We start from the raw sequence: 17,300 nt of genomic DNA, 5'->3' as shown, positions 1-17,300 counted from the left end.
GAGCCACATCCAGCCTGGCCTTGAATGCCTGCAGGGATGGATGGGGCATCCACAGCCTCCTTGGGCAACCTGTGCCACTGCCTCACCACCCTCTGCCTCCAAAACTTCCTCCTCACATCCAACCCAAACCTCCCCTGGCTCACTTTCAAGCCATTCCCCTTGTCCTGTCACCACCCACCCTCACACACAGCCGTTCCCCCTCCTGTTCATCCGCTCCCTTCAAGCACTGAAGGCCACCATCAGGTCTCCCTGCAGCCTTCTCTTCTCCAAGCCAAACAAGCCCAGTTCCCTCAGCCTTTCCTCATAGGAGAAGCAGGGACGGGAGGACTTGAGGAGACACTCACTTTGCAGTTAAGATTTTATGATCCACGTCATCTAGAGACGAGCTGTGAGCAACATGAAACGTTCCAAACAGAGTGTTGCGCTTCTTCTTAATTTTTTCAGCCTGGAATGTTAACAGAAAGAAGGAAAGGTCAGAGGAAGACGAGGACCTTGTGTTTCCTCCTGGACAAGAACATCCTGGAGGGGCTGTGACAGAAATAGCCCTGCAGCTGCTGGCACACGTGTGAATGGTGTGAAATGTGTTTCAGGACAGGAGGGTGACCCCCAGCCCATGGGCTGAGCAGGGAGATGCTGCCCTGCACCCCCAGCCCTGCAGCACCCCAGAGGGACCCAAAGCAACTGCTCCATGCAGAGAAGGGCTCTCCCAGAGCCTGCCCTGGCCTTTCTAAGGATAGAACTATCACATGTCACGTCCATCATAACAGTGCAGTAGGGCAGAGGGACTCCTGTGAGCTGTCAGCTCTGGCTTCTGCACACATCCACAGAGCTGAATGCGTGTTACAGCAGCTCCCCTGCAGCTCTCAGCTCCTCGGCTGGCACGGAAAACTTGGAACGACTGGGAGTACAGAGAGGGTGATTCATTGCTACAGTGTATGTGCTCATAAGAAACAGTGCTGCCTGAGCAGGTAGGACAGCCAGAACAGGGGCTGTGCACATGGTGTGAGGGCACAGAACACACCGTGCAGCTTCCATTCCCAAACCTTCCCCCAGGCAGCGATGGGCAGATCTCAGAGCAGGATGCTGAGATGCTCACCCCTTCCTTGGCCACCAGGAGCTGCTTTTCCGCGTTCTGCTTCTTGATGTTGTAGTACTGCACCTCCACCTCGTGGGTCAGCTGCAGCCACTTCTGCAGGGCCTCGGGGGCAGCCCAGCTGCAGTGTGATTCCAGCTCCTTCTCGGCGTTCTTCAGAGCCATTCGGACCTGAGGAGAGGCAGCAGTGCTGTGTTATGGGAAAGGGAATGGCTGCTGTGCTGCACCAATGGAATGGGGGCAACAGGGGGGAAACAGGAGCCAGGGCTGGTCCAACATTTGGCTCACACCGACCCCACGCAGTGCCCAAGGAGGCTGTGGATGCCCCATCCCTGCAGGCATTCAAGGCCAGGCTGGATGTGGCTCTGGGCAGCCTGGGCTGCTGGTTGGCGACCTGCACACAGCAGGGCTTGGAGCTGGATGAGCACTGTGCTCCTTTGCAGCCCAGGCCGTGCTGTGATATCTGCTGCCTGCTGCCTGCTGCCTACTATGTGCTGTGTGCATCACATCCATCACAGGGAACGAACCCAAACAGGGCTTATATCGTGTACGCTCCCCTGTGATGACCTCCAAGGTCCCATCCCGACCACCAAGTGGCACTTCATAAAGCAATGAGTGCCTTCTGACCCTGTGCTGCGTGGTCACCCCTTGGACATAGCAGGACCCATTGAGGACGGATTTGCTGCAAGCAGCCCAGCCCCAAACACTGAGCTCTCAGCACCACTTGCTGTGCTCCAGCACGAGCTCCCAACCCCACAGAACCATTTTAGTCATAAGAACCAACGGGTGCAAAAGAAACTCTGGGTTTAATATCCACGGCATCAAACAACCAGACGAGTTCTACGGTCAGTGGGGTGATGGGTTACTGTGTGTGGGGACACTGGGATGGTGGCTGTGTTACAGGCACACGGTGGGGGCAGGAGGACGATGCCAGTACTCACCCTTTGGAGGCATCCCTCATGAAGGCCTCTGAGAAACAACAGAGAGGGGAAGTCACCTCTGGCTGGCAGCTTTCCCGAGGGCAGGAGTGGTGGAATGGATGAGTGCCCTCGAGTTGGCAGCAGGTGGGACAGGAAGGCTTGGAGAGCTGTGCACCCCATAGAACGGCCCCAGCGCTGCTGTGCAGCTGGGCACTGAAGCTCAGTGCGTTCGTGGAGAGGTTGTGGGACAAATTGGGATCCTGGATGGGGCCTGAGGGCGTCAGAACTGCTCTCACTCCAACCAAGAGGAGGAAGGAATCTTGCTGCACAGCTCCCTGCTGGCGGAGCGCTGACCTCTCCCCACCCAGTGCAATGCCTGGGCTCTGCTTTCCTCTCCTTCCTCCTCCCAGGTGGAGTGGATGGGGGCCGGGTTGGGGCACACAAACACCTCACAGCACTGAGGGGCACACGGTGCTGCCTCACATTATTTCTGTTGGAAGCGATCTGTGATCACATCAGGTCACAGCACAGCTTTCCCTCGGGTGAAACGGAGGGGCAGCTGCATTTGTGCTTTGGGCTGTAAAGCTTTGCAGGTTTGGGCACCAGGTGGTTCTGAGGCACAGCTCCCACGCCTCCCTTCGCTCCCTGCTGCTGAGCCACCATTAGCAATGCTGTTTATTTCCATCTCTTCCCTCCAGCCCTTGTTGGGGCTCCCTGGGCTTTTAGATGTCGCATTGGAAGCCCTTTCCCTGACCTGTGATGCATTACTCAGTGCCACACAAATGCATCGCTCGCACATCACTGCTGCCAGCATCACACGCAAAACTCTCCCCAGGTCTGCGTTTCCAGATTCATTTGGAAGGAAGTTCTCTTTGGACATCTCTGGAGCCAACAGCAGAACAGCTGCCCCACATCTCTCCTAAACCCACAGATGGAGAAGAGAGAAATCTGAAGGCTGGTGCTTTGGAAGGGGATGGTGGGGTGCAGCTGCAGGCCAGGCAGCATTCCTGCCCTGTGGGGCAGCTCCACAGCCACCACCTCTCCCCCAGTCACTGCAGGGATGTGATGGAAGGGCCAGGTGACATCAAGTGGCTCTGAGCGCTGATGGAGCTGTGCTCATTGCAGGCAGTGGCACCAGGTCTACTATTGGTCTGGCATTAAATGGGGAGGTTGGTGGCCCTGCATACGGTGGGGGGGTTGGAGCTTCATGATCCTTCCAACCCTGGCCATTCAGTGATTCTGGGGGCCCCCAGGAATCCCCTCCAGCTCAAACCATTCTGTGATTCTCTGATCTTTTCCTCCACGAGGTGGGAAAAAGCAAAGGCAAAAAGGTGTTAGGAGCAGCACGGCACCGGGCTCAACGGCGGGCAGGCTCAGTGCTGGCTGCGTGCTGCTCCTATGGCATGCCACGTGTGTGTGTTTGTGCAACCACGGGCCGCCCCTCACCTGCTCCAGCTCCTGCTCTGCATACTTCTGCCTGCTCAGCTCATTCTCAGTGCCCTCCCGCAGCTCTCGCAGCCGATGCGCCTCCTGCTTGGCGATGCTGATCTCGTCCTGCAGCTTCTTCTCCAGGTGCACCTTCTCCACCTCCACAGAGCGATGCTCTTCCTGGGCCTTCTGCAGCCTGCAGGACAGGGAGATGGGAGCCGTGAGGAGCAGGGGGCGCCGTGCACAGGAGCCCTTGGTGGCCGCGCCATCGGCCCCCTCCTGTTCACACTGCGCCAGCGGCCACCACAGCTGGAAGGCTGAGAAAGCTCACCGTGCTGAAAGGAAATGGTCACAGATGGAGCCGCCTCAGCTGCGGCTGCTCCTGCCAGCCACACCCCAATGGGCACAGACAAAAGGGAAAAACGATCCTCAGCCACAAACCTGGCTCTGTGCAGCACGCAGGGGCTGTTCTGCAGCCCTGCAGCAAACGCTGAGCTTGTAGCATGCTCAGCCCAGGGATGTGTGCAGCACGAGCAGAGCAGGGAGAATGGGGGCACTGAGCACACAGCAGAGCACCCAGCAAGGATGCACTGAGCCTACGAGCAGGGCACAGAGCAAGGATGCAGAGAGCAATTAGGGTCTCTGCATGAGCAGAGCACAGAGGAAGCACTGAGGACAGAGTGGAGCACAACGCAAGGACGCACAGAAGCTGTGAACAGAGCACAGGGCAAGGATGCACTGAACACAGAGCAGAGCACAGGGCAAGGATGTGCAGAGCAGAGCAGAGCACAGAGCAGAGCACAAAACAGGGATGCACAGAGCAGAGCACAGAGCAAGGATGCACACAGCAGAGCAGAGCAGAGCACAAAACAGAGATGCACAGAGCAGAGCACAGAGCAAAGATGCACTGTGCCCATGAGCGGAACACAAAACAGGGATGCACAGCAGAGCACAAAACAAAGATGGACAGAAGCAAAAGCACAGAGCAAGGATGCACTGAGCACAGAGCAGAGCACAAAACAAGGATGCACTGAGTCCATAAGCAGGGCACAGAACAAGGATGCAGACCCAAGAACCCTTGCTCTGCAGGCTCATCCTTGGCACCCGGACAGCAATCGACAACAAATCTGCCCTCTCAGCAGCCATGATGTTGGCTCTCTTCTTGGAAAAGGTTTATTTTCAATTTACAGCTCTGTTGAGAAACTCCAGTGTTTTTCTTCCCAATTAACAGAGGTTGCTGCCAAGGCGTTCCAAGCTTTCAGATAAACCCACGCTCTCTGCCCTGAGCTCATTGCTGAAGCTCTCCCACAGTAGGGCCATAAGAATTCCAAACCACCCAAATATCTCTATTTAAAGGAGAATTTTCCCCATGCTATGATGCAGAATTCCTTTCATAGGAGATTTATCCTCAAGGCAATTTCCAAGTGTGCACTACCATTGCATTTTCCCTTCCCACTGGCTTTTGCTCACAGCAGAGCTGTGCTTTCTGATGCTGGCAGTGGACAAAGCCACCCTCTGAGCCCTTTGCATGCAGTGAGCTCCAGGATGGAGGGCAGCACTGCGTTGTGCCATGGGCACAGATGGACCTACAGCTCAGCAGCACATCAGCAGAGGGATGTGCTCTGATGTGAACTTATCTGCACGATGGGCCACTCGGGGGACTGGGAAGCATCAGTGCTAATGGATGTTCCCAAAAGATGAGGCACAAATGGCTCTCAGTGTCTGTGTTTCCCTTCCCAGTCTCCAGGAACACAGCAGAGACAGGAATAGCAGCAGCAGCAGATGGGGCCGTCCTGCAGATGTGCTCAGCAGTGAACTTCCATCAGTGGGAACAGCCTGGTTTGAGGTCCAAAAAGGAGCTCCTAGCAAGCAAACTGCTGAGCAGAACTGCCTCACTGGTGCCCAGGCCCATGGGGACCCGATCTGAGAGCTGGGATGGGAGGAACCTGAGAGCATCCAACGTGGCCAAGTGTAGGATCCTACAGCTGGGGAGGAACAGCCACAGCAGCAGGACAGTCGGGGCTGAGCTGCTGCACAGGGGCTCTGCAGAGAAGGACCTGGGAGTCCTGGTGACCAGAAGGTGGCCATGAGCCAGCAGTGTGCCCAAAAAGGCCGATGGGACCTGGGCTGCATTGCACGGAGCGTGGCCAGCAGGGCGAGGGAGGTTCTTCCAACCCCTCCAACCCCTGCACCTCTGTGATTCTGTGCTTAGGTTGGGGCCTCCTCACCTGGTTCTGAGCTCAGGTTCAGCTCCCCAGGCCCAGCTGCTCCTTCCCAGGTGCCCCCCCAGCACAGCCCTGCCCATCCCCTGTCCTGCACGGTGCCATGGATGAGCACCGCTGCGAGCGGCGGCTGCGGGAGCTGCACACCCAGAGGTTCCCTGGTTCTCCAGGTTATGTCCTGGCTGTGATGGAGAACTCCACAAAGCCGTGTGAAATGAGCTGTGGATTACAGCCTGCTCCCTTGGCAGGCAGACAGGAAAACCCTTCACGTCCAAAAGAAAGCAGGTCACACATCTGCAGTGCTGACGTGGATGTGCTGCGCTGGGCACCGCCAGCCTGGTGCACTTCTAAGCGCCCTGTCATCATGCAGATACCAACTGATGTGATCACAGAAAGGCTTTTCAACACCTCCCATGCATGGATGGCTCCCAAGGGGCTGCCAGGCAGGGCAGCAGCCCTCCCAGATGACAACAAGCAAACTGGGTTACTTCCCATCCTTTAAGAGGCTCTTTTATCCAGAGAGGTACAGATCTGTGTTACAGTTCTGTGTGTCTGGGAGAAGTCATGCAATAATAGAATGGCCTGGGTTGAAAAGGACCACAATGATCATCGAGTTTCAACCCCCCTGCTATATCCTGGGCAGCACAGACCAGGCAGCTCAGGGTACCCACACTGCACTGAGGGGGAGAGCTGCAAAGAGAATGAGGTGGGAGACCCCAATGAGGAACAACCAGCAGCAAAGCCAGCAGCCGATGGGGGCCACGCAGCTCTTACCTCTCCTGCAGGTCGTGGAGGGACTGCTCAGCCCTGTGGAGGCCCTCCAGGTCCTTCATCATCTTCTTCATGTGCTCCTTGGAGTAACGGTTCTGGATGTAGGCAAACCAGCAGCCGCCCACCCCGATGACGATGGACACCACCAGCATGAAGTCCTTCAGGTGGTTGTGGCGTGTCACTGCCAGAGAAGGAAAGGCTGCTGAGGGCACAGAGTGGGGAGGTGGTTTGTTTGCCCTGCAGAGGGGGCTTCGAGCTGGGACATTTAACATAATGCCACCACCCCCCCTATAGCAGGTGGGCTTTGGAGCTGGAGCTCAGGAGCGGTGCTGTGCACAGAGCAGCTCTCCTCCCTCGGTCAGCACTGCAGAGGGGCAGCAGCACAGCCACCATCTGCTCCCAGATTTCATAGAATGACAGCATGGCCTGGGTTGCAAAGGAGCACAGCGCTCATCCAGCTCCAAGCCCTGCTGTGTGCAGGTCGCCAACCAGCAGCCCAGGCTGCCCAGAGCCACATCCAGCCTGGCCTTGAATGCCTGCAGGGATGGATGGGGCATCCACAGCCTCCTTGGGCAACCTGTGCCACTGCCTCACCACCCTCTGCCTCCAAAACTTCCTCCTCACATCCAACCCAAACCTCCCCTGGCTCACTTTCAAGCCATTCCCCTTGTCCTGTCACCACCCACCCTCACACACAGCCGTTCCCCCTCCTGTTTATCCGCTCCCTTCAAGCACTGAAGGCCACCATCAGGTCTCCCTGCAGCCTTCTCTTCTCCAAGCTCAACAAGCCCAGTTCCCTCAGCCTTTCCTCACACAGAGCTGCTCCAGCCCTCTGCTCATTGATTTTCCCTGCACCCCTCTGCTCCTGTGCACACATTTGCATTGGGACAGCACAGCGCAGAGCAGTGCAGAACTGGCCCAGCTCTGAGTCAGATCTCCGTTTATTTCTGTGTCTGCTCCATGTGTGCTTATTTTAATGTAGACCAGAGAGCCCTTCAGGGCCTCGAGTTCATCTCTGCTTCCTTAAAACACAAGCTTTTTTGGGAGGGGAAAAAAAACACCAAAAACAAACAAACCATAAAACATCCTCCCTCATAATGACTGAGCAAGCATAGGGCTTTCACTTCCCCTCCCTTCCATTTGAGAGCACTTAAGGCTTTCAGAGCACACAGCATCAGCTTGGCACAGCATGAGGGAGTGCTGGTGTGCATCCCTGTCTTGGGACAGAAGGGCACACGAAGGCAGAGCTGTGCCTTCAGTGGGAGGATGGCTGCCACAGCAGCCTGCTCCCAGCATGGAATGGATCTGTTCCTCCATCTCCAGCGCACGCCCTGCTGCTCTCTGCAGTGCTGGCAGGAACCCATGGGTGTAAAGGACACGAGAGTCCATCCTCTCCCCTCCTAAGAGCAGCTGCTGAGCAGTCAGCAGCAGCACCTTTAGTCCTAAAGAAACGCCTCGTCATTTGGAGCTGGGAAGCACCAACAGTATTTATAGCCCCCCAAAATCCCAGGGGGAGGAGGAACAATCCTTCCTCCGAAGAGCAGCACAGCTGCATGGGGACGGGGGGGGGGGGTCACCAACCAGAGCTGTGGGGATGTGGGGTGGGTTGGGGACCCTGGAGAGCTTCTCCAGCTTCTGAGGTTCTGTGATTCCATGCTTGTATGAAATCCCTGTATGACCCCCGTGAGGGGCAGCACCAGCACACACAGCACCCACTGACACCGACATCACTGCCAGGAAGCCCCACTTCAGCTCGAGGCTCAGCAGCACAGCTACGTGCAGCCCCAGCAGCAGTGACAGCCCCAGGTCTGTCCCCACGCACAGCTCCGATAAATCCCTGCCATCTCTACAGAGCTGAAGCAGAAAAGCCCTAAGATGAGAATCCAGCCTAATTCCTGGTCCGTGCTGCTTGAAATGAGGCCATGAAGGTAGCTCCAAAATGCAGATGGAAAAGCAGATGTGTAACAGCAACAAGCACAGTAAATCTGCTGTTAGGACAGCAAGCCTTGTGTTTGACCTTGGCTCTCCGATGCATTTCTCTTCTAAGCCAACAACAACTGCCATGTGCTGTAAGTGGGAAAAGATGAGGCTGTTAAAGGCTGGCGTCCCCCCAGCAGCACATGACACACACAGCCCTGCTCCCATCCCATCCCTGCATCCCAATTACAGGGACTTCATTACCAGTGACATCCTCTGCCCTCGCTGCGCTGTGTCCAAGTGCTGCAGCCTGACCCTGCGTGCTGTCATTGCCTCTCCCACGGCCCTGCCTGCTCCTGCTTCCATCCCTGCCTGCTTCTGGTCCTGCTCCCATCCCTGCCTGCTCCCAGCCCTGCTCCCTGCAGCCATCCCTCCTGTGCATTTGGTGCACACTGCAGCTATGACAACAATGGAAAAACACAGCAAAGCAGCAGGATTCCTCAGTGCTGCAGGCAGACACATGGCATCCCATCTGCCAGGCGCTGCAGCTCCCGGAACGTGTGGGTACCCCAATGGGCTCCCCTGTGTGAGCTGTGTCCTTCTGGCTGGGCTGTGTTACCACCAGAAAGCAAGCAGCCACGTTCCCAACCTGAGTCATAGAATCACAGAATGGTTTGGGTTGGAAGGGAGCTCAAGGATCACGAAGCTCCAACCCCCCACCACTGCAGGGCCACCAACCTCCCCATCTCACAGCAGCCCAGGCTGCCCAGGGCCCCATCCAACCTGGCCTCCAACACCTCCAGGAATGGATGGGGCATCACAGCCTCTCTGGGCAGCTGTTCCAGCACCTCCAGGCACCTCTGCCTGTGATACACCGCACTCCCAACTCTGCTTGCCCCACTAGAAGATAAGGAACCATCACCTCTCATCCATCAGAAGCTCATTAACAGAGGCTCAGCAGAAACTGGCTCAATAAAAAGCACCGCTTAGCAACGTTGACACGGCTTACAAAGATGTGCATCATCTCCTTTAGGGTAACGATGCTGTTTTGTTTGTTTTCAATAAGAGTGACCTTTACCTCCGGGATTGGATTGTTAATATATGGCTGAGAAACAACCAGTGCCAGCTGTCACTGTCAGCACTCTGCCCTGCCAGCAATGGGCTGCATGCTGCCAGCACACACACGGTGCATCCATCCCCATGGGCGCACGGGAGGAGGGAAATCACAGCCCTGCTGTTCTACTCTACCCCAGCTGGGGGGACAGCAGCACATCCCACACCTCCCCCTGCCCTGCAGCAGCAGCACGAGGCCGTGGCCCAAAGCATCCCCTGCCCAGCACCCAGCGCAGCACCACGGAGCAGCTCCACCTCCCTCTGAAAACACTCCCTTTACAAATTCAACACTAACAAAAGAACCAAGATCTTGGCCTTGGCCCCACTTCCCGTTCCGGATGGATTATCACAACATCCTCTTCCCAAGCAGCAGCTCCTTGGCACTCTGCTGCACATCCATCATTTCCAGTCCCTCTGATCCGTGTTTGCAGGTCGGTGTCCAGCACCAGCAGCGCCCTGCAAACAGGTCCTGCACTGCCAGCACGAGGGATGGGCAGACAGGCAGAGGTGCAAGCGCAGCCTCATTGCTTCCTTAAGGATCAAACCTTCCCTGCTGGGAAGAACAGAGGATCACAGCTGCTCCACGGGTCGGAGCTGAGCAACACGCAGCAGTGGGTGCTGTGCAGTGCCACACCGAGCCCAGGCAGTGCTGCAGCTGTTACATCTCACACTAAAGTGCAGCCACTGTCACCAACTGCAATGCCTTTCCCACAAAAGGAGCTCTCTGTGCCATTAAACGAGCAGCACAGTTAATTTGCCATTGTTGGAGAGAATGGATTTTGTCCGTCCCCCTGCAGCACCCGCTGCGCAGTGCGGAGCATTACCCCCTGCTGCCATCCAGCCCAAAGCAAGCAGCCCACCCATGCTCCCAGATTGCCAACAGAACTGTGGAAAAATGAGCACGGCGACAAAAAGACTTCAGCTGCATTTCAGTGGAAACCAGCAGGGGCTCTGGGGGGTCCGAGAACATCGGAAGTGCTGGGAAAGGACCTCCAGAGCCCCGCAGCACAAACCCAGGAGCAGCTCCCTACAGCGGCTGCAGCACAGCCCTGCAGCACAGCCCTGTGGCACAGCTGCATGAACAAGGCCAGATGCAGTTTCAGACATGGGAAGAGAAGCTCAGGGCACAGCTGTGGGATGGGTACAGCTATGGGATGGGTACAGCTATGGGATGGCACAGCTCTGGGTTGGGTACAGCTATGGGATGGCACAGCTATGGGATGGCACAGCTCTGGGATGGGTACAGCTGTGGGATGGCACAGCTATGGGATGGCACAGCTGTGGGATGGGTACAGCTATGGGATGGGTACAGCTATGGGATGGCACAGCTCTGGGATGGGTACAGCTGTGGGATGGCACAGCTCTGGGATGGCACAGCTCTGGGATGGGTACAGCTGTGGGATGGCACAGCTGTGGGATGGGTACAGCTACTGGATGGCAAAGCTTTGAGATGGCACAGCTCTGGGATGGCACAGCTCTGGGATGGGTACAGCTATGGGATGGGCACAGCTGTGGGATGGCACAGCTATGGGATGGGTACAGCTATGGGATAGCACAGCTATGGGATGGCACAGCTATGGGATGGCACAGCTATGGGATGGCACAGCTATGGGATAGCACAGCTATGGGATGGCACAGCTATGGGATGGGCACAGGTAAATCATTCAGTTTGGTCCCACATCCCCAAAATTGTCTTCTAGGAACCTTGGAGAAAGCCATGAAGGACTGATGCGGGGGTGCAGCCATGCACTGCTCAGTTCTGCACTGCTCTGTGCTGCTGTGTGCACAATTGCAGCTCACGGTGCGTGCCAGGACGGCTGCCCAGCAGCTCCTCAAACACAGAGAATAAGCATTAATCCAAAGCCATTAAAAGCAATTTACTTTGCCATTACAGCGCCTCTGTGGCTGCCAACCAAATTCCTCCTTGGTGCTGGGCATGCCAGCAGGAACTGGGGCAGCTTTAACCACAGGGTCCTGATGGAGCCAGGCCTCAGACACCTCCCCAAAGCATCAGCCTTAATAAGAGCAACGTGCATAAGCAGGAGAGACTCATAATAACAAGACTGAATCTGTGAGCCAGGTGCAATGCATGCAAAGGAGCGCCCCGAGCTGCAGAGATAATCAGAGGGCCTCCAGATGATCAGGAGATGCTCACAGGCAGCTCCAGAACCGGCCCTCCTTCAGCTCGGGGCCATCCCAGCACTCCTCTCCCTCCAGCTGTGCTCACAGCTCAGTGCAAACCCAGTCCTCCAGGACAGGGCTGGAGCCCTGAGCCGACCTGCTGCAGGTTCTGCTTCATTGCAATTACCCAGCAGACTTCATTCAGCATAAAGCCTGGGCCACGTAGCTGGATCTTTGCTGTCTGCCGCTGTGCAGTGTTACTTACAGAGAGGAGGACCAAAGAGCACAGTGTCCAAAGCCTTCAGCTGCAGCTTCTGCCTATGGCTGCGGTCTGTCATCTTCAGGACAGTCCCCATCATGGTGGCATTGTTCACTGCTAATCTGTGAAACGCAAGGAGGAGGCACAGTCATATCCATCCCAATTCATAAGGGAACAGAAGTGAATAATATGGGAGCTATGGACAGAGAAATGGGGTGAGCAGGAGCAGAGAGCTGGCAGGGCTAAAGGAAGCCCTCAAATCGTGTTGTTTCTGGTGCAGATTTCATAGAATGACCTGAGTTGCAAAGGAGCACAGCGCTCATCCAGCTCCAAGCCCTGCTGTGTGCAGGTCACCAACCAGCAGCCCAGGCTGCCCAGAGCCACATCCAGCCTGGCCTTGAATGCCTGCAGGGATGGGGCATCCACAGCCTCCTTGGGCAACCTGTTCCAGATCTGTATCAAAAGCAGCATCCCTGCCTTCAGCACCAGAGAAAAGTGAAGGCTTTCCATTCCTGCTGACTGCTCACACTGCTTCCTGGGCAAACCGAGCTTGTCAGTGCCCTGCTAACCGTGCAGGATAGATGCAGTGGATGCATCTATCAAACAAATGTACACTGCCAGCTGCTGCCAGCTGATTGTATGGATTGCAGAGCACATTTCTCAGGTGGGATGCAGCCAGTGGAGACCATCCCTGTGCTGAGGATGACGAGTTACAAAGGAAGCGTGGGCAGAGCGGGGCACTGCCTGGACCTGCTCTGCTCCAGCTTAGGGCTGCAGCTCTGAGCGCACAGCTTCAGGCTGACGATGGCTGTTGTGCAAGGCAGCACAGCAGCACTGACAGCCCCAGCACCTGGCCTACCTCTCTGCATGCACATCCCTGCAGTGAAGCCTGCAGCACAGCCAAGCACCCGGAGCCAAGCTGGGCTGGCCCAGGAGTCACCCACAGCTCTGTGCACAGGGATGGATCGCTGCTGCCTCGGCTCTGCTCCATCCCTGGCACACATCCCAGGGGCTGAGCACTGACCTGGGCATGGCGTGTCCGCTCAGCTGCAGCTTTCTGAAGGTCTCCTCGTACTGTGGCAGCTCCACATAGGTAATGAGCCACTGCACCACCTCGTCGACTGTCCAGTTGTACACTGTGGGCAAGAAACACACGAGCAGCTTAGCAATATTACTGCTGAAACCATCCAGGCAGCATCAGTGTGTGCAGTAATCAGACTATGTGCATCTCCATCATCTGCCTTCAGCAAAGGGGGAACAGCCGTGGGGTTGGAACAGCAGCATCCCAGCACTGCCTGCTGTATGGAGCAAGCTCTGCATGGGGGATGGACTCAATGATCTCGGGAGTCTCTTTCAGTCCCTACAATTCTGCACTGCTGTGATTCTTGGGGAAGGCAGTGAGTCCTTGGACACGAGAAACATCTCCCAGCTCACTGCAGAGCTCAGTGCCTGCAGCAGAACCACGGCAGAACGGACAGGAGCAGGGCCAGCAGCTTGGCAGAAGGCTTCAAAGGAAGGTGTCATCTCCAGCAAACTTGGGAACTGACTCAGATGCATGTTAGCAAACTGCCCGAGCTTAAGGAAACTCCCTGTAGTTATCATTCCAAGCCCACAAACTGCAGGAAACTCATTTCTGTGCCATGGGAAGGGCTGGGATGGAAGCCAGCACCCAGCAGGAGCCATGCCCCAGGGCCTGAGGCACTGCTGGGCAGACATGGCCTGCAGGAGCTCTGATTGACCCAGGGCAGAATGCCAGACAGAGCCTCTGCTCCCTGCTGGGAGCCACACAAGGCCTGGGATGAGTTAGCACAGATTCCAGAAGTGTCTTCTGACAGTCTCAAGTTGTGAGAATTGCTGTTGATGACGCTGCTCAGACCCCAGGCACCCCACACCCCAACCTGCCCAGCCCTTCTGCACTGCTCCTCTATGGGAAGCAATGGAGGCCCAGCATCCCAACCACATTCAGTCTGCTCCTGAGAGCCATAAACACTGAGAGATTTATCCATGGCCCCCAGTGGATCCATGAGGCAGCAGTGTGCTCATGTAGCTCAGAAAGCAAATGGGATCCTGGGCAGAGAGGTGGCCAGCAGGGACAGGGAGGTGATTGTCCTCCTCTGCTCTGCCCTCGTGAGGCCCCATCTGCAGCACTGCGTCCAGGGCTGGAGCCCCCAGCACAAGAAAGACAGGGAGCTGTTGGAGAGGAGCCACAGAGATGAGCAGAGGGCTGCAGCACCTCCCTACAAAGACAGGCTGAGGGAGCTGGGCTTGTTGAGCATGGAGAAGAGAAGCTGCGGGGTGACCTCAGTGCAGCCTGCAGTGCCTGAAGGGAGCCTGCAGACAGGAGGGGAGTCAGCTCTGTGAAAGGGGAGATGGCAGCAGGACAAGGGGAAATGGATTGGAGTTGAGGGAGGGCAGCTGGAGGTTGGATGTCAGGGGGAAGTTGTTTAGAGAGAGAGTGGTGAGGTGCTGGAACAGCTGCCCAGAGAGGCTGTGATGCCCCGTCCATCCCTGGAGGTGTTGGAGGCCAGGTTGGATGGGGCCCTGGGCAGCCTGGGCTGCTGTGAGATGGGGAGGTTGGTGGCCCTGCATTGGTGGGGGGTTGGAGCTTCGTGATCCTTGAGCTCCCTTCCAACCCAAACCATTCTGTGGTTCTGTGTTGTAAAAGTACACATGGACAGCAGGGCAGGCAGGAGGAGCAGCAGAACGCAGCAAACACACACACGTGTGCCCTGGGTGCACCTCCAGTGCTGGCACAGCTCCACCAGGATCTGTGGTTTTACAGCTCAGCTTCAGCTGCCCAAATGGGGCTCTGGATGAGGCCAGCAATGCTGCCAGAGCCCTTTCTGTTATCAGACAGAGACACAGAGAAATGGGAAAGCAAACGCTGAGTGCTGAACAAACTCACTGCCACCAGAAGTGATGCTGCACAGAGATGCATCACTTCCTGCACTTGTAACTAACAGGAAGAGAGCAAAAGCAAAAGGAGAGAAGTTTCTAAAGAGGAAACATAGAGCAGGGCAGCAGGGGGAGTTTCAATGCTTCTCCGCATAGAAATTCTAACATCCTGATTGGGGAGAAAGTGAAACTGTGCTATAAAGTGGCAGGGAACCCAACAGTTTCCTCACCAGGTCAGCAGTGCTGGGGGTTTCCCACCCGGGGCTGAACTTCCCCAGCCCTGGGTAAGCTGCTGTGCCCAATGCACCCGGGACAGCTCTGGGTTTAGGACTTTACTTCCATTTGAGGGTGCCTCTGGGGTTCAGCAAACTTCTGGAGGTAATTTCATCAGTAGACAAAGTGCCACACAGCTCTGCTCCATACAGAGGATGCTGCTGTCCCATAGAACATGACCTGAACCTCGAGGAGGAGTTGGCACAGGGCAGCACGTGGCCCCATTCTAACATACGTTTATAGGAACAGAGAAATGAAACCAATCGTACAACACAGAATGGTTTGGGTTGAAGGGAGCTCAAGGATCACGAAGCTCCAACCCCCCACCAATGCAGGGCCACCAACCTCCCCATCTCACAGCAGCCCAGGCTGCCCAGGGCCCCATCCAACCTGGCCTCCAACACCTCCAGGGATGGACGGGGCATCACAGCCTCTCTGGGCAGCTGTTCCAGCACCTCACCACTCTCTCTCTAAACAACTTCCCCCTGACATCCAACCTCCAGCTGCCCTCCCTCAACTCCAAACCATTTCCCCTTGTCCTGCTGCCATCTCCCCTTTCACAGAGCTGACTCCCCTCCTGGCTGCAGGCTCCCTTCAGGCACTGCAGGCTGCACTGAGGTCACCCCGCAGCTTCTCTTCTCCATGCTCAACAAGCCCAGCTCCCTCAGCCTGTCTTTGTAGGGAGGTGCTGCAGCTCCTGCTCATCTGGGAGCAGATGCACATCCATCATGTGGCTCCTCTGGACCCTCTCCAACAGCTCCCTGTCTTTCTTGTGCTGGGGGCTCCAGCCCTGGATGCAGTGCTGCAGATGGGGCCTCACGAGGGCAGAGCAGATTGGGACAATCACCTCCCTGTCCCTGCTGCCACCCCTCTGCTGCTGGTGCTTCCCCTGCTATACTCAGGTGGCTGCACTGAGAGCTGAAAAATGCACTGAGAGCCACAGAATCCAGAAGTGCCCAAAGAAGGAAGCTGGAAAAGTGACAGACAAAGGGCAGCAAAGGAGAATTCAGTGCCCTTCTGGGAAGCACAGACGTGCTGCCATGTCAAGCCCAGAGTGCTGGCACCATTCTGCATGGCTGCTTGGGTTGTTTGGGTTTGGGTTGGGTTGCTTGGCTGGTTTTGTGGGTTTTTTACCTTCAGAGGTCTTCCAGGCCTTCCAAAGATCCTCCACGCTGATGAGTTTGTCTTCACCATGGAAGGTGCTGTGCTTGACGGTGGGGTCGTGGTAGTTCAGGTCCTCTCTCAAGAACTAGGAGAAGAAACAGCAGCAGCACTCCATTAACCCTTCCAGCAGCACAGGCACTGCACAGCATCCCATCCACTGCCCTCCCTGCAATCCCCCCACAGCCAACGGATGTCACAGGGAGCACTGCAGGAAGCACTGCAGCTCAGATTCTCATTCCTGGGACATCCAGCACCATTCAAAGATAATTCCTGGCTGAAATCCCCACCAGCACAATGGGGTGTGAGAGTCAAGCCATGCTGGGGGACGGCCAGGTTGGCTACCAGGGGAATTCCTCCTCCAAAGAGCAGCACCAGCACAGGCTGCCTGGGGGGGTCACCATCCCTGGGGTGTCCCAGAGCAATGGGGATGTGACACTGGGGGATGTGGCACAGTGGGGGGGGGCTGGGGGTCTTGGAGGGCTCTTGCAGCCTTCTTGGTGCCGCCAGTGAGCATGCTGGGTTCGATTTGACCTCAGAGCTCTTCACCAACCTTGCTGAGTCTATGATTTGCAAGCAGTCTTCTTTGCTAAAGGGCTTTTAAGATGAAGAATCATAGAAAGATAGAACAGCCTGGGTTGCAAAGGAGCACAGTGATCATTTAGTATCAACCCCTGCTGTGTGCAGGTCGCCAACCAGCAGCCCAGGCTGCCCAGAGCCACATCCAGCCTGGCCTTGAATGCCTGCAGGGATGGATGGGGCATCCACAGCCTCCTTGGGCAACCTGTGCCACTGCCTCACCACCCTCTGCCTCCAAAACTTCCTCCTCACATCCAACCCAAACCTCCCCTGGCTCACTTTCAAGCCATTCCCCTTGTCCTGTCACCACCCACCCTCACACACAGCCGTTCCCCCTCCTGTTTATCCGCTCCCTTCAAGCACTGAAGGCCACCATCAGGTCTCCCTGCAGCCTTCTCTTCTCCAAGCCAAACAAGCCCAGTTCCCTCAACCTTTCCTCATAGGAGAGCTGCTCCAGCCCTCTCACCATCTCTGCCCTCTTCTGGACTCCTTCCAAGAGCAAGAAGAACGTAACAGTTCTTTAAAGCTGCCCATAGAGAAGGAGATGA

The 17,300-nt window shown here is 56.4% G+C and overlaps 1 protein-coding gene across 6 annotated transcripts in view; it reads right to left on the bottom strand.

Moving 5' to 3' along the window:
• Window positions 1–17,300, bottom strand: part of STIM1 (stromal interaction molecule 1) — a 44,371-nt gene that overhangs the window by 10,919 nt on the left and 16,152 nt on the right. For all 6 annotated transcript variants that reach the window (XM_048950293.1, XM_048950294.1, XM_048950297.1 and 3 more), the window contains 7 exons: window positions 16,147–16,261; window positions 12,869–12,980; window positions 11,851–11,966; window positions 6,438–6,615; window positions 3,460–3,637; window positions 1,097–1,264; window positions 345–445 (listed from right to left, as the gene is read on the bottom strand). In XM_048950293.1, the coding sequence (XP_048806250.1) occupies window positions 345–445; window positions 1,097–1,264; window positions 3,460–3,637; window positions 6,438–6,615; window positions 11,851–11,966; window positions 12,869–12,980; window positions 16,147–16,261 (968 nt within the window). The remainder of the gene's footprint in view (window positions 1–344; window positions 446–1,096; window positions 1,265–3,459; window positions 3,638–6,437; window positions 6,616–11,850; window positions 11,967–12,868; window positions 12,981–16,146; window positions 16,262–17,300) is intronic.

This window comes from Lagopus muta, chromosome 1 (assembly GCF_023343835.1).
Source record: "Lagopus muta isolate bLagMut1 chromosome 1, bLagMut1 primary, whole genome shotgun sequence".
In the NCBI taxonomy this organism is placed as follows: domain Eukaryota; kingdom Metazoa; phylum Chordata; class Aves; order Galliformes; family Phasianidae; genus Lagopus; species Lagopus muta.
Note: the sequence above shows the minus strand (reverse complement) of the source record. Positions and strands in the feature narration are given on the sequence as shown.